We start from the raw sequence: 15,203 nt of genomic DNA, 5'->3' as shown, positions 1-15,203 counted from the left end.
TTATTGCTGCCAGATATATTTAATATATTTAATGTAATTTGAATTATGTATTTTAACTAATTAACTGGTTTTTATGTTCAATTTTTAACTGTTAAATTTAAAGTTTATCTATTTATGTTAACTGTGAAATGTTGTTAGCCACCCTGAGCCGCCTAGGCGGGGAGGGCGGGATATAAATAAAATTTTTTATTATTATTATTATTATAAGTGGAGGAAGTATCAGTATCTGAAGTCATAAAAGACTGGCCCAATTTCACACTAGACCTTTAATCCTGGTTTAGCCCTGTCCCCAAACTGACATTCTGCACTAGAATCATAGAATCAGAGAAACCAACTCTGCAACTCTATGATTATATGATTTTAGTGTAGAATGTCAGCTTGGGGACAAGGCTAAACCAGAATTAAAGGTCTAGTGAGAAATTAGTTGAAGGGATGAACAAATTGAAACTGAATCGAGACAAAACAAATACTGTGGTTTGGAAAGATGGGGGAAAGGCGTTAGACCGTTTCTAAATGGGATAACACTACTCCTGAAAGAATGAGTACGGAGCGTGTGGATATTTCTGAGTGCCTGGCCACAGGCTATGGACTCAGTTGTGGTGGCACGCAGAAACTTGTGGCTAAAGAACTGGACCATAGATTCTCTATCTTGATCTAGTCAGACATCCTGGCCTTTCTTTAAGAACCAGCTATCTAGAGATACAACAGATGGCATTCTGATCAAAACAAAGGAAAGGAAAAAGTTGTTCTTTCTTTTGTATGTGTGTGTTCGCACACATGCACCTGGCAATATCTCTGATGACCATCCCCTACTGGGACATGGTGGCTGAATAAAGCCTGCCCTTCCTCCAAGCTCTAGTATTCCCAGGAGGTCTCCCATCCAAGTACTTGCCAGAGTCAACCCTGCTTAGCTTCCAAGATCTAATAAGATTGGGCTTGCCTGGGCTATCCAGGTCAGGGTGGAAAAAGTTATGTTCTTGTACAGAAAGCATGAGGACAGATGTCAAAAAGGCTATGAATAGCAGTCTTTTCATACCAAAATGACACTTCCTATGTTTTGGGAGAACTATAAGAGATCCTCATGGATTAAGTCAGAAAAGTTACAGATCTACCAAACAAACAAATACATCTGATTGTCCTTCAGAAACAGTGGAGGAATGCAGTGTCAGCAGTGCACCTGATGCCTGGCAAGTCCTTGATGGTGCAGATCCAAATAATTCATCAGGCTAGGCAGACATCTGCCATGGGTCTATGGGTGAGACAAACAATTCTAAATAGCTAAGTTAAGGAGTTTCCCTACCACACAACTTTATAATCTCTGGTCTCCAAATGTCCAGTCAGGAAATCAGTGCACACTGAACACCATAGATCTACTAAACATTGATGCCATAGAGCCCATTCCATTGCACAAAAAATGCTCTGGAATACATTCAAGTTTTCACCATTCTGAAACAGAATGGGGACAGGAGAGCTGTCTATGTTTGCCCCATCTCTGGTTGCATTTGCTAACTCCCTTTCTTTTAGTCCCAGGGGGACAGGTCATGTTGGTCTGGAACATGGGCCACAACATCATACACTGGGCTGGGACCTGTGCAGCATCAACTGGTTAGGGGACAGCCCTGGTTCTGGAGTAATGCCTCACAATTTCCTGGTTCAAACAAAGGGGAATATATTGGGAGGCCTTTGCTTAAACTGTCATCTGGCAAACATTTATGAACCTCCAAATGTCATCCAGCTGGGAGAAAAGGGTGACTTAATATGGGCCATTGATGAGAACTTACAGCTTATTGCTTATTGCCTTCTGAGGATGTGGCTCTTCTGGTTGGAGTCGCTGAAACAGTGCAAATGGCATGGGGCTGTCTCCTCAGACAAGTTGGACATGGCAAGACAGAAAGGGAGCAAGGTGGCCATGCAGCCTGTAGAGGCCTCCAATAGTTCCATCATACCACATTTGATCATTTCTTTCAGACAGATGGCCCTCTTCTGGGTTGATGGTGTGCACCTCTACAAGTGGGGGCGGGATGTATGTCTTCATGCCATTTGCAACATCCTGCTTTCTTGCCTGTAGTCACAGGAACTTTGGCAGGAGATGGGTGACTGCTGTGACAGTTTACATATTGGGCCATATCCAATGTTGGGTGGAGGCTGAGCCTGCATGTCTGCCTCCTTTGGTCTGGGGACCCCATAAACTGGGGGAAGCCCAGATCCAAATCCCCACTCTCTCAGCCTAACCTGCCTGGGACAGCTGGGAGGGACGGTGGCTCAGTGGTAGAGCATCTGCTTGGTAAGTAATGCCCAAGTAATGGTCCTAAGTAATGCCCAAGACTTGGTGAGAGATGTAAAAGTGATCGCACCGCTTGGGAGCAGTGACCATAATGTTATTGATTTCACCATTTGTATAAATAGAGAGTTGCCCCAAAAGACTGGCACAACCACGTTTAACTTTAAAAGGGGTAAATTCTCTGAGATGAGAAGGCATGTGAAGAGGAAACTGAAAGGAAAGGTAAATACAGTCCAAACCCTTGGGGGAGCTTGGAGGCTATTTAAAACTACAATCCTAGAAGCTCAGATAAAATATATACCACAAGTAAGGAAAGGCACAAGCAGGTATAAGAAAAGGCCTGCATGGTTAACAAACAAAGTAATGGAAGCTATAAAAGGTAAGAAGGACTCATTTAAGGTGATTTTAACTACTCACAGATTGATTGGGTCAATATGTGTTCTGGTCGAGAGAAAGAGATTGAGTTTCTTGATGCTCTCAATGACTGTGCTATGGAGCAGATGGTCTCAGAACCTACCAGGGGTGGGGCGATCCTGGATTTGATCCTAAGTAATGCCCAAGACTTGGTGAGAGATGTAAAAGTGATTGCGCCGCTTGGGAGCAGTGACCATAATGTTATTGATTTCACCGTTTGTATAAATAGGGAGTTGCCCAAAAAGACCGCCACAACCATGTTTATCTTTAAAAGGGGTAAATTCTCTGAGATGAGGAGGCATGTGAGGAGGAAACTGAAAGGAAAGGTAAATACAGTCAAAACCCTTGGGGAAGCTTGGAGACTATTTGAAACTATAATCCTAGAAGCTCAGATAAAATACATACCACAAGTTAGGAAAGGCACAATCAGGTATAAGAAAAGGCCTACATGGTTAACAAACAAAGTAATGGAAGCTGTAAAAGGTAAGAAGGACTCCTTTAAGCGGTGGAAAACCAGCACAAATGAGATTAATAAAAGGGAACACAGGCTGTGGCAAATCAAATGCAAGACTGTGATCAGGCAGGCAAAAAGGGACTATGAGGAGCATATTGCAAAAAACATAAAGACCAACAATAAAAATTTCTTCAAATATATTAGAAGCAGGAAACCAGCCAGGGAGGCAGTGGGGCTCTTGGATGACCAAAGGGTAAAAGGATTACTGAAGGAGGATAGGGAAATGACTGAGAAGCTGAATGCATTTTTTGCCTCCGTCTTCACTGTGGAAGATGAGAAGTGTTTGCCCGCTCCAGAACCATTGATTTTGGAAGGGGTGTTAAAAGACCTGAGTCAGTTTGAGGTGGCAAGAGAGGAGGTCCTACAACTGATAGACGAATTAAAAACTACTAAGTCACCAGGCCCAGATGGCATACATCCAAGAGTTCTGAAAGAACTCAAAGTTGAACTTGTGGATCTTCTGAACAAAAATATATAATTTTCATTGAAATCTGCCTCTGTTCCTGAGGACTGGAAGGTAGCAAATGTCACCCCCATCTTTAAAAAGGGTTCCAGAGGAGATCCGGGAAATTATAGGCCAGTCAGTCTGACTTCAATACTGGGAAAGTTGGTAGAAACCGTTATCAAGGTCAGAATGAGTAGACACATTGATGAACATGGGTTATTGAGGAAGACTCAGCATGGGTTCTGTAAGGGAAGATCTTGCCTCACTAACCTGTTGCATTTCTTTGAGGGGGTGAACAAACATGTGGACAAAGGAGACCCGATAGATGTTGTTTACCTTGACTTCCAGAAAGCTTTTGATAAAGTTCCTCATCAAAGGCTCCTTAGTAAGCTTGAGAGTCATGGAGTAAAAGGACAGGTCCTCTTGTGGATCAAAAACTGGCTGAGTAATAGGAAGCAGAGAGTGAGTATAAATGGGCAGTCTTCGCAGTGGAGGACGGTAAGCAGTGGGGTGCCGCAGGGCTCAGTACTGGGTCCCATGCTCTTTAACTTGTTCATAAATGATTTGGAGTTGGGAGTGAGCAGTGAAGAGGCCAAGTTTGCAGATGACACTTAATTGTTCAGGGTGGTGAGAACCAGAGAGGATTGTGAGGCACTCCAAAGGGATCTGTTGAGACTGGGTGAGTGGGCGTCAACGTGGCAGATGCGGTTCAATGTGGCCAAGTGCAAAGTAATGCACATTAGGGCCAAGAATCCCAGGTACAAATACAAGTTGATGGGGTGTGAACTGGCAGAGTCTGGCCAAGAGAGAGATTTTGGAGTCGTGGTAGATAACACACTGAAAATGTCAAGACAGTGTGCGTTTGCAATAAAAAAGGCCAACGCCATGCTGGGAATTATTAGGAAGGGAATTAAAAACAAATCAGCCAGTATCATAATGCCTCTGTATAAATCGATGGTGCGGTCTCATTTGGAATACTGTGTGCAATTCTGGTCACCGCACCTCAAAAAGGATATTATAGCATTGGAAAAAGTCCAGAAAAGGGCAAGAATGATTAAAGGGTTGGAATACTTTCCCTACGAAGAAAGGTTAAAACGCTTGGGGCTCTTTAAAGTGGAGAAACGTTGACTGCGGGGTGACATGATAGAGGTTTACAAGATAATGCATGGGATGGAGAAAGTGGAGAAAGAAGTACTTTTCTCCCTTTCTCACAATACAAGAACTCTTGGGCATTTGATGAAATTGCCGAGCAATCAGGTTAGACCTGAACCAACATGGCTTCTCTTATGTTCTTGTGTCCCAGGTTCAATCCCTGGCATCTCCAACTAAAAAGGGTCCAGGTAAATAGGTGTGGAAAACCTTAGCTTGAAATTTTGGAGAGCCGCTGCCAGTCTGAGTAGACAATAGTGACTTTGATGGACTGAGGGTCTGATTCAGTGTAAGGCAGCTTCATATGTTCATATGTACTTCACAGAGATGTTGGGAAGATAAAATGGAAGAGAGAATGATGTAAGCCACTTTGGGTCCTCACTGGGGAGAAAGATGGGGCATAAATGAATTAAATAAAAATAAATAAAACTGAACCTTGGTTTGGGCCCTTGTGGGACCCCTGGACTTGCAGGGAGCCTGGGGGTTTTGTTGATGCCATTGGCTAACAGGTGGGTTGCCTGATGCTTAGATCTGTGTCATGTGCTGTGCCGGTGCTTCTGCAAGTGCATGAATAAAAGTTATAAATATACATTTAATAGTACCACTTCATGTGACATGTCAATACTTATGCTTACTCAGTTCTTTCTTATGGTTCCAGATTTCTACAATCCTACTGCATTGGTTATTGAATGTTCCATTTTGTTGATTGTACTGACCAGGGCTCATTTTGCAGTAAAATAGGTGGTGGGGCTCATCCAGGGATTGTTATGCAGCTGCACCTACTATTCAATGGACAAGGTGGGGAGGAGGAGGGGGAACCGTCAGAAAGGTTCAGGAGCTGCACTCCTGTGAGCTCCTGCTGAATTCAAGGCCTGGTACTGACCACTATTATGTAATCTGTCTTGAGTCCCTTTGAGAAAGGCAGTCTATAAATAATGTAAATAAAATTTTAAAAAAATAAAAGCGGTGTGCTGTTTCCCAACCCCCTCCTGTCAAAGTGTTGTCTGATTATTCTCCTCTTCTCCCATGCCTTAGTTGTAAATATTTTGATTGTGACTTGTAAGCTTCCTTGAGCTGTGAGGAAAGGTGGGATATAAACATCAGGGTTTTGCCATTGTCCTTAAGGTAGAAATAATGTTCAAAGTAATACCAGTGCTCCATTCTAGAAGCAAGTTTTAATTTGCAGAGCAGATATATTCCACCATCGTGTTACTTACATGTCTGTCTCATTATTTGCACTGAGTTAAAATTTAACATAACACACCCACACCTTGAATACTGCACCTTAAAAATAATACAGCAAGCCATTCCCAGCTGCTTCTGGACACTTAAGAAGATCATATCTCACTCTCTTGTATTCTCTGCATATGTAGAAAGTGGTGTCTCTTGGGAAACAAAGCAGAGAGTATGAAACAGGAGGGGGTTCCTGGTAAATCTGTGTCTACTGAGTCAGACATGCCTTATAGCGACATTGCAAAGCCTGATTGTTAAAGTTTATAGTTCCATATCTCTTGGATTGTTCATTCCTCAAGGTTTGAGTGCTTCTAGTTCTGTCAGATAAAGTAATAGAGCCTGGTTGTGGGAATGTTTAAAATGTGACTTCGTTATTTGTTGTAGATCCAGAATATGAACAACATAATAACCTTTCCACTGGACAGTTTGCTGAAGGGAGATCTAAAAGGAGTTAAAGGGGTATGTCTGTACTTTTTGTCAAACAAGCAAACATGTTTTCATTCGCAGCACTGCTATGTATTTAAAAATGGGTTAACTGTTTTATATTATCATTTTTTCTTGTCTTTTATTATGTTGTGAGCTGCCCTGAGCCCACTTGTGAGGTAGGGTGGGATTTAAATTTAATAAATAAATGAGCTCATTTTGAGTTTAGTTATTGAAAAATAGATACTTCCTCCACTAGATTTGCTCTCTATGCTCAGGAGACAACAACAAGCCTTTCACTTGCTGTGCCAGAGATTAAAGGAGTCCCTGTATGCAGTAGTAAGCAGAACTTACTCTCTTTTGGCCTTAGATATCGTCCCTGAGTATGGGACTTCGGCTGCATATTTCTTCCATGTCAGAGCTCCTCAACTACGCAGAGCCATTGCGCTACCTAGGTTTAACATCTTGCCTCCTGCAGTTCTCCATGGCAGATATTCACGGATGCCTCACGTCAAAAAGCTTGGCCCATGACAGGCTAGTGTCCCTGAAACCATATCTCATGTTTTACTTTATTGTCGGTCACCATCATCTTGAGCAGAAGCATCTTTTAAGTAGCCTACTCATTCATAATTTTATCAGTTGCTCTGACAAGAAACCTGTCTATTTTAAAGTCCTAGGCAGGTAGGAAAAGCACAGGAGACTTAACAGGCTCTTGGTGGGGTCCTCATGCTTGGTGAGTGAGCTGTGTTCAGCTTCTTGCATCGCAGGAGTTGTGCAGACCTGTTTTATTTCAGTAGAAAAGAGCAAGAGTCCAGTAGCACCTGGAAGACTAACAAAATTTGTGGCAAGGTATGAGCTTTCAGATATTGAAGAAGTGATCTGTGGCTCATGAAAACTCATACCCAGCCACAAATTTTGTTAGTCTTTAAGGTACTACTGGACTCTTGCTTTTTTCTACTGCTACAGAGACTAGCGTGCCTTGATCTGCTTTATTTCAGTTTTCTATGTGGGATACATTATGTGGAGCCAGTGCTCTCATGGTAAACAGTCTCCATGTCAGATCTTGGTTTCTGAGCTCTATGGAGTCCCTGTTCAGATAAAATATTTAGGATTTGGGCCCATGTGCTGTGCTTTGATGCTGTATGATGGCCTTCAGAATGTTTATACTTCCGGCAGGTGATTCAACAAGAGATTTCTAAGATCTTGGGATACGAATTTAACAAAGTTGCAGAGACTTTTCTGTTGGGATTACAAATGGAAACATTTCCAAAAGAAGATAGAACTTTAATTTGGTACTTGCTCTCAGCTGCTAGGACATTGTATGCGCATTTGTGGAAGCAAGAAAAAATACCAGAGAAATAGGATTGGATTGTAAAACTTATGACATGGAGTGAAATGGACAAGTTAACAAGGACCTTAAGAGACTATGATTTAGAAGTATTTAAGATGGAGTGGGAAAAGTTCAGAAGATACGTAGAAAAAGAGTGGAAAATAAAAGGACATTGGACAATTTTTGATAATGACTAAGTACAAGAGGGAGGAGGATATTAATTTTGGTTCTTATTAATTAAGGGTACCTTTAATATTAAGATTTTAAGTATATAACACCAGCGGGGGTCAAGTAATGGGGGGAGGGGTGGGTAGAAAGTAATATATGGGATAGATTAAAAAAAAAAGAAGTAATTATTAATGAAGTAAGAAATTGAAATGTATTACCATATGTTACTAATAAAATTGTTTGGAAAAAAAGAATGTTTATACTTCCATTAAAGCATATAATAAAACCAAGAGAAACCCCACTAACATTGTTGGTGTGTTTAGATAGGGTGTTTTTTACTGCCTAGACCTCTACCAATGTAGATTTGGGGTGATTCGAAGAACAGAATGTCTGAATAATTGGATCATTTTTTTATTTCCATAGGACCTGAAGAAACCTTTTGATAAAGCTTGGAAAGACTATGAGACAAAAGTGTACGTGTTTTCTTTTATTATACAGTAAGAGTCTCAGAAAATCATTGCTTTGATCCTTTACTACGCAAGGACAGGAGTGGTCATGGAAGGGAACTTTTTGGAGAAAAGCAAAACAAAGTGAAAGCTAGAGACCCAAAAATGCATCCATAAACCAGGGGATAAACCAAAGCAGTATGGGACCCAAACCAATGCAGAAATGCCCATAGACTTAACTCTGAAGTTCAAGGATTTGTTCCTGAGCGGTTCCAGATTAGGTAGCTCATGCTCATCCATGTGTGTATATCATTCTGTGGCTTGCTGCTGAACACGTGAAGTGACTGCTTTGAAAGGTACTGCACATCATTGGTTGATATAGAAGCTCAGAGTGGTGGTTAAGCTGTGATGGCTGTAGATTGCATGCAGCTTATACTGCCAGGACTATAAATGTATGATATGGAATGGCGAATTTTTTAATACCCTGAACCGTTAAGATTTTCTGAAACATCAGAATTGGGAGACTGTTTCGGACAAGTTTCTTTTGATCCATTATGGTTGTTGTTATGGAAACTTAGACTACATTCCAGCAAAGCAGTATTTTCTGACAGCATCCTCTAAGGAAAAGCCTTTCTCAGCACTCATCTCTCCTTCTTTGCATATGCCACAAGATGTTGCATATTGTTTGAAATGAATGATGTGCATGAACATCTTACAGCATCAGGCATAGGCTGTGGACAGGGCAGCCTAGGACAGTGAGTCACTTCCTGAATCCAAGAAGCCCAAATCTCACCCGGTGCTCTTTTTACTGAGCTGTCCTTTTTACATTGAGCTTTTATGTGTCTCAGAGAATCTCCTTCTAAGGAATTTTCACACATACTGTGTCTTTGAGGATATAATAATAATAACTCCACAGTGTATCTTTTATTTTAGTACACTTGGTTCATTAATGTCTTTTCCAGAATAATAATCTGGGTACCCACAAACACATTTGAATGGACAATGAAGACACTCATCCCAGTGAACTATTTTTGTTTTGTAGGTCTCGATTTTCCTGTTTGGCCTCTGCCATTTTGTCACTCATGGATCAAAACAGGCCTTATGAACTATGAGCAGTGACCTTTGCATAGTCAGGGCAGCTGGACTAGTTTGACTTGGAACCATCAAATCCAGCCATCTTCGCTTGTATTCACAGTGCCAACTAGCTCAGCAACAAAAAGGAATGACAGCTGTTGCTCTGGATTGTCTAGCAGTGCCAGGGGAGTGTGTGGGAGGGGGAGCTTAGAGAAAGCGAATCCTGATACAGAAAGCTGTGCAAAGCTGATAAAATAAATCAGTGGTTGTTGAGAAAATATGGTAGGGTACATGATGCATAGGCTCTGTTGTGATGATTGGACATGTCACATGGATTGACGTCACGCTGATTTGCCACTTGTTTCTATAGCAGATGGGCATGGATTTTGTGGTATGGGGGGTAGGGCTTAACGTGAGCAGCACAGTCTGTACCCCACCAAGATTCAAAGCTGGCAAAGAATTTTCAAAGCTGTGCTGTGCCTTGCAGAGGATGCGGAATGGTATAGTATAGCTCAGTCTCATCAGATCTTGCAAGCTAAGCAGGGTTGATACTTGGGTAGGAAGCCACCAAAGAAGACTCTGCAGAAGAAGGCAGGGGCAAATCATCTCTGCTTCATCACTTGCCTTGAAAACCCAGTGGAGATGGGATAAGTTAAGTTGACAGCACTTTACGTACAGACATTGTACTTTCCTAGGAATTTCTTCTTAAACTTCCTGGCTTGCATTCCAAAGGAATTGTGGTGAACTTTGCACACAAATAGGGGTATCTCTGATCTCTCTTCAAAAGATTCAGTGCATGAACTTGAACAGCCTTTTTGAATCTTAGCTCTAATACAAGGCTGATATGTTGTATTGGAACCATAGAAGGCCCCTGTACAAATATACCCTGAGATCAAAGACTGGTTTGATTTCTCAAAGGGTCTCAGTTTTTTCTTTAATATCTTTCCTAAAAGATGTGCACATAATTGCTATTTAGATTGGTTTTCAAGATTCTGGTTTTTATATCAATCTGGATGGTATGGATGATTAACACAGAAGTGAATTCTTCTGAATTTACTGTCACATACTCATATTGCCAGCAAGTCTGTGAACTAAAATAGTATACACCTTTGAATCACTATTATAGTTCTGTTTGCAGATGGGCTAATTCATGACTGATGAAATAATAGTTCTTCCTGTTGCTTGCCACCCTGAAATTAAATATTTCATCTGTTCTTGTGTGTTGGGAGACCCCATGGGGAAGAAGTTCAGTAATCTGGCAGAGTGTAGGCCAACTGTCGTCACATGGAATTAATCCAGCCCCATAATAAGGGCTGCATGGTTAACAAACAAAGAAATGCAAGCTGTAAATGGTAAGAAGGACTCCTTTAAGCGGTGGAAAACCAGTCCAAGTGAGATTAGTAAAAGGGAACACAGGCTGTGGCAAATCAAATGCAAGACTGTGATCAGGCAGGCAAAAAGGGACTATGAGGAGCATATTGCAAAAAACATAAAGACCAACAATAAAAATTTCTTCAAATATATTAGAAGTAGGAAACCAGCCAGGGAGGCAGTGGGGCCCTTGGATGACCATGGGGTAAAAGGATTACTGAAGGAGGATAGGGAAATGGCTGAGAAGCTGAATGAATTTTTTTGCCTCCGTCTTCACTGTGGAAGATGAGAAGTGTTTGCCCGCCCCAGAACCACTAATTTTGGAAGGGGTGTTGAAAGACCTGAGTCAGATTGAGGTGACAAAAGAGGAGGTCCTACAACTGATAGACAAATTAAAAACTAATAACTCACCGGGTCCCGATGGCATACATCTGAGAGTTCTGAAAGAACTCAAAGTTGAACTTGTGGATCTTCTAACAAAAATCTGTAATCTTTCATTGAAATCTGCCTCCGTTCCTGAGGACTGGAAGGTAGCAAATGTCACCCTCATCTTTAAAAATGGTTCCAGAGGAGATCCGGGAAATTACAGGCCAGTCAGTCTGACTTCAATACCGGGAAAGTTGGTAGAAAGCATTATCAAGGACAGAATGAGTAGGCACACTGATGGACACGGGTTATTGAGGAAGATTCAGAATGGGTTCTGTAAGGGAAGATCTTGCCTCACTAACCTGTTACAGTTCTTTGAGGGGGTGAACAAACATGTGGACAAAGGAGACCTGATAGATGTTGTTTACCTTGACTTCCAGAAAGCTTTTGATAAAGTTCCTCATCAAAGGCTCCTTAGAAAGCTTGAGAGTCATGGAGTAAAAGGACAGGTCCTCTTGTGGATCAAAAACTGGCTGAGTAATAGGAAGCAGAGAGTGAGTATAAATGGGCAGTCTTCGCAGTGGAGGACGGTAAGCAGTGGGGTGCCGCAGGGCTCAGTACTGGGTCCCATGCTCTTTAACATGTTCATAAATGATTTAGAGTTGGGAGTAAGCAGTGAAGTGGCCAAATTTGCGGATGACACTAAGTTGTTCAGGGTTGTGAGAACCAGAGAGGATTGTGAGGAACTCCAAAGGGATCTGTTGAGGCTGGGTGAGTGGACGTCAACGTGGCAGATGCGGTTCAATGTGGCCAAGTGCAAAGTAATGCACATTGGGGCCAAGAATCCCAGCTACAAATACAAGTTGATGGGGTGTGAACTGGCAGAGACTGACCAAGAGAGAGATCTTGGGGTTGTGGTAGATAACTCACTGAAAATGTCAAGACAGTGTGCGTTTGCAATAAAAAAGGCCAATGCCACGCTGGGAATTATTAGGAAGGGAATTGAAAACAAATCAGCCAGTATCATAATGCCTCTGTATAAATCGATGGTGCGGTCTCATTTGGAATACTGTGTGCAATTCTGGTCACCGCATCTCAAAAAGAATATTATAGCATTGGAGAAAGTCCAGAAAAGGGCAACTAGAATGATTAAAGGGCTGGAACACTTTCCCTATAAAGAAAGGTTGAAACGCTTGGGACTCTTTAGCTTGGAGAAACGTCGACTGCGGGGTGACATGATAGAGGTTTACAAGATAATGCATGGGATGGAGAAAGTAGAGAAAGAAGTACTTTTCTCCCTTTCTCACAATACAAGAACTCGTGGGCATTCGATGAAATTGCTGAGCAGACAGGTTAAAACGGATAAAAGGAAGTACTTCTTCACCCAAAGGGTGATTAACATGTGGAATTCACTGCCACAGCAGATGGTTGCGGCCACAAGCATAGCCACCTTCAAGAGGGGTTTAGATAAAAATATGGAGCAGAGCTCCATCAGTAGCTATTAGCCACAGTGTGTGTATATATATATATAAATAATTTTTTTTGCCACTGTGTGACACAGAGTGTTGGACTGGATGGGCCATTGGCCTGATCTAACATGGCTTCTCTTATGTTCTTATAATTTTTCTCCAACTTCTGGTGACCATATTTTTGTGAAAGTGTGGTAAAAAATGTTCACTATTCACATGTAAGATAAAGAAGGAATGGGTCCCTGTTTGTATTTGTTGTATTGCTTTCTCATATGCATTCAGACCTCACTGTTAATGTTTCAAGTGCATCTTGTAGAAAATTCATTTTTTTTTTGCCTTTCCCATCAGTGATACTATACCCCATTTGACCACATGTGCTCCTTACTTGTTTAGTGAAAATTCTTTTATTGTACAGTAGAGAATGACTCTCTGAAGAGATGTGGGGCAGTTTTCCAGTGCTTTATTTTTTCATAGATTTCCCTCCCCCTCCCCTATTTCTAAAGGTTCATTGTTTCATAAAACTAACAATAAATTGATGCCATTGCCAATACAGTATTAGGCAAGCTTGGCAGTTACAGAATTGTAATTAAGATTTTTTCAGTTTATCATCCATAGTGTGAAGGCGTATATGTGTCTTTTGTTGATTTGTAACCCAGGGTGGTAGAGGAGGGTGGTAAAACCACAAATATCTAATAAAATATAATATAAAATCAAGTTACAAGTAGTCCACCTGATCAGCTGTTTGGGTCAAATCAAAATGAAAGCTAAAATTCTTTTTTATATGTCTTCTCTCACATGGTAGAAGAGCTATTGTGGTCACCAATCTGTACGCAAATAGTAAGTATTGCTACAGAGAGTGACAGTGAAATTGAGGTACCCCAGTGGCCTCCATGGACAAGAGCTAAATTATTTTGAAATTGAGGAGTGGACAGCCACATTTATGGCATTTCACTCCCTGGGTTTGCTAAAAGTCATGTGTCAAAAGTTTCCCCTTTCCCTTTTTAAAAAAACATAGCAAGTAAAGTATGTGCTGTATTGTCTTTAAAAGTTTACAAGTATTATTCCTTCCATCCTGCTGAGGTCAGTAATATGAGTACCCAGCTTGCTGGGGGTAAAGTGTAGATGATGGGGGAAAACAGTGGCAAACCACCCTGTAAAAAGTCTGCTGTGAAAACATTGTGATGCTATGTCACCCCAGAGTCAGAAAATTGTTTATTCCAATAAAAAATAATTTCCATGTAAAACCTAATTTGTTTGCTTATAATATTGGAACCACACTTGATTTTTCCCCATATCAAATATTTCAGTTTATGGCTGTTAGAACATAAAATCAACATGCTGTAGTTTGGTGTAGTGGTTAAGTGTGCGGACTCTTATCTGAAAGAACCGGGTTTGATTCCCCACTCCTCCACTTGCACCTGCTAGCATGGCCTTGGGTCAGCCATAGCTCTGGCAGAGGTTGTCCTTGAAAGGGCAGCTGCTGTGAGAGCCCTCTCCAGCCCCACCCACCTCACAGGGTGTCTGTTGTGGGGGAGGAAGGTAAAGGAGATTGTGAGCCGCTCTGAGACTCTTCGGAGTGGAGGGCGGGATATAAATCCAATATCTTCTTCTTCTTCTAGTTTTACAATTTTATTTACTAAATAGAAGTCAGAAGAAATATGCTAAACCAGATCACTCTTGATTTAAGACACAGGAACAGTTACTGATTGATATATTTTTTAGAAATCTCACATGAAGGGAGAGGTTTGGCATTGGATTTGGTGTTTGAAGAACAGCATGCCCCTTCAACCTCAGTTAGCCATCCTTTATTTTGCACATTTGGGAAATGTTTGGCCTGAATGCAGGTACATAGGAGCAATTCAAAATCAGAATACAGCTTGTTGATGTTGAGGTAGCACTATTACACTGCTCTGGAATAAATTTGGCTGTGGATTATACTTTAAAACAGGGGCAAGCAACCTTCTGTTTCAGATTCTGGAGGGGGGACATAGTCTACCCAAGAGGTTGCTAGCCAAAAAAAGGTGGCAGAGGAGATAAAAGCTTTGTACTTGCATAGACACACTAGGTATAAGCTGCAGCACCACTGACAGAGTCTCAGGACTTGCCTCAGGGCCTGGAGGTGACAATGAGGTGACTCATGCCTGTCACTTTTCCCCAAGCTGTTCGCCCTGCTGATGCTGCCATTGCTTCATGGGCTTACCTCAGTTGCTTGGGTGGATAACCAGCTGTGCATACCAAGCAAGAAAGTCTGGTGTGAGTGTCAACGATGGCCTACCCCAGTTCAGCAGACCTCTTAAACAAACTGAGGAAGAATATTTGGGCTAACATCCTGGTTTTATTGGTTCTCTTCCCTACAGGACAAAAATAGAAAAAGAGAAAAAGGAACATGCTAAATTGCATGGAATGATCCGTACAGAAATAAGTGGGGCTGAAATAGCTGAAGAGATGGAAAAAGAGAGAAGGTTCTTCCAGTTACAAATGTGTGAGGTAAAAAATGGAACCCATTTCATTGACACTGTC

At 41.5% G+C, this 15,203-nt stretch overlaps 1 protein-coding gene across 1 annotated transcript in view; it reads left to right on the top strand.

Moving 5' to 3' along the window:
• Window positions 1-15,203, top strand: part of ASAP2 (ArfGAP with SH3 domain, ankyrin repeat and PH domain 2) — a 128,696-nt gene that overhangs the window by 52,452 nt on the left and 61,041 nt on the right. The window contains exons 4-6 of the mRNA XM_060234071.1: window positions 6,421-6,495; window positions 8,381-8,430; window positions 15,041-15,170. Coding sequence (XP_060090054.1) covers window positions 6,421-6,495; window positions 8,381-8,430; window positions 15,041-15,170 — 255 coding nt within the window. The remainder of the gene's footprint in view (window positions 1-6,420; window positions 6,496-8,380; window positions 8,431-15,040; window positions 15,171-15,203) is intronic.

This window comes from Heteronotia binoei, chromosome 1 (genome assembly GCF_032191835.1).
Source record: "Heteronotia binoei isolate CCM8104 ecotype False Entrance Well chromosome 1, APGP_CSIRO_Hbin_v1, whole genome shotgun sequence".
Classification (NCBI taxonomy): Eukaryota; Metazoa; Chordata; class Lepidosauria; order Squamata; family Gekkonidae; genus Heteronotia; species Heteronotia binoei.
This window is presented reverse-complemented; position numbering and strand designations above follow the sequence as displayed.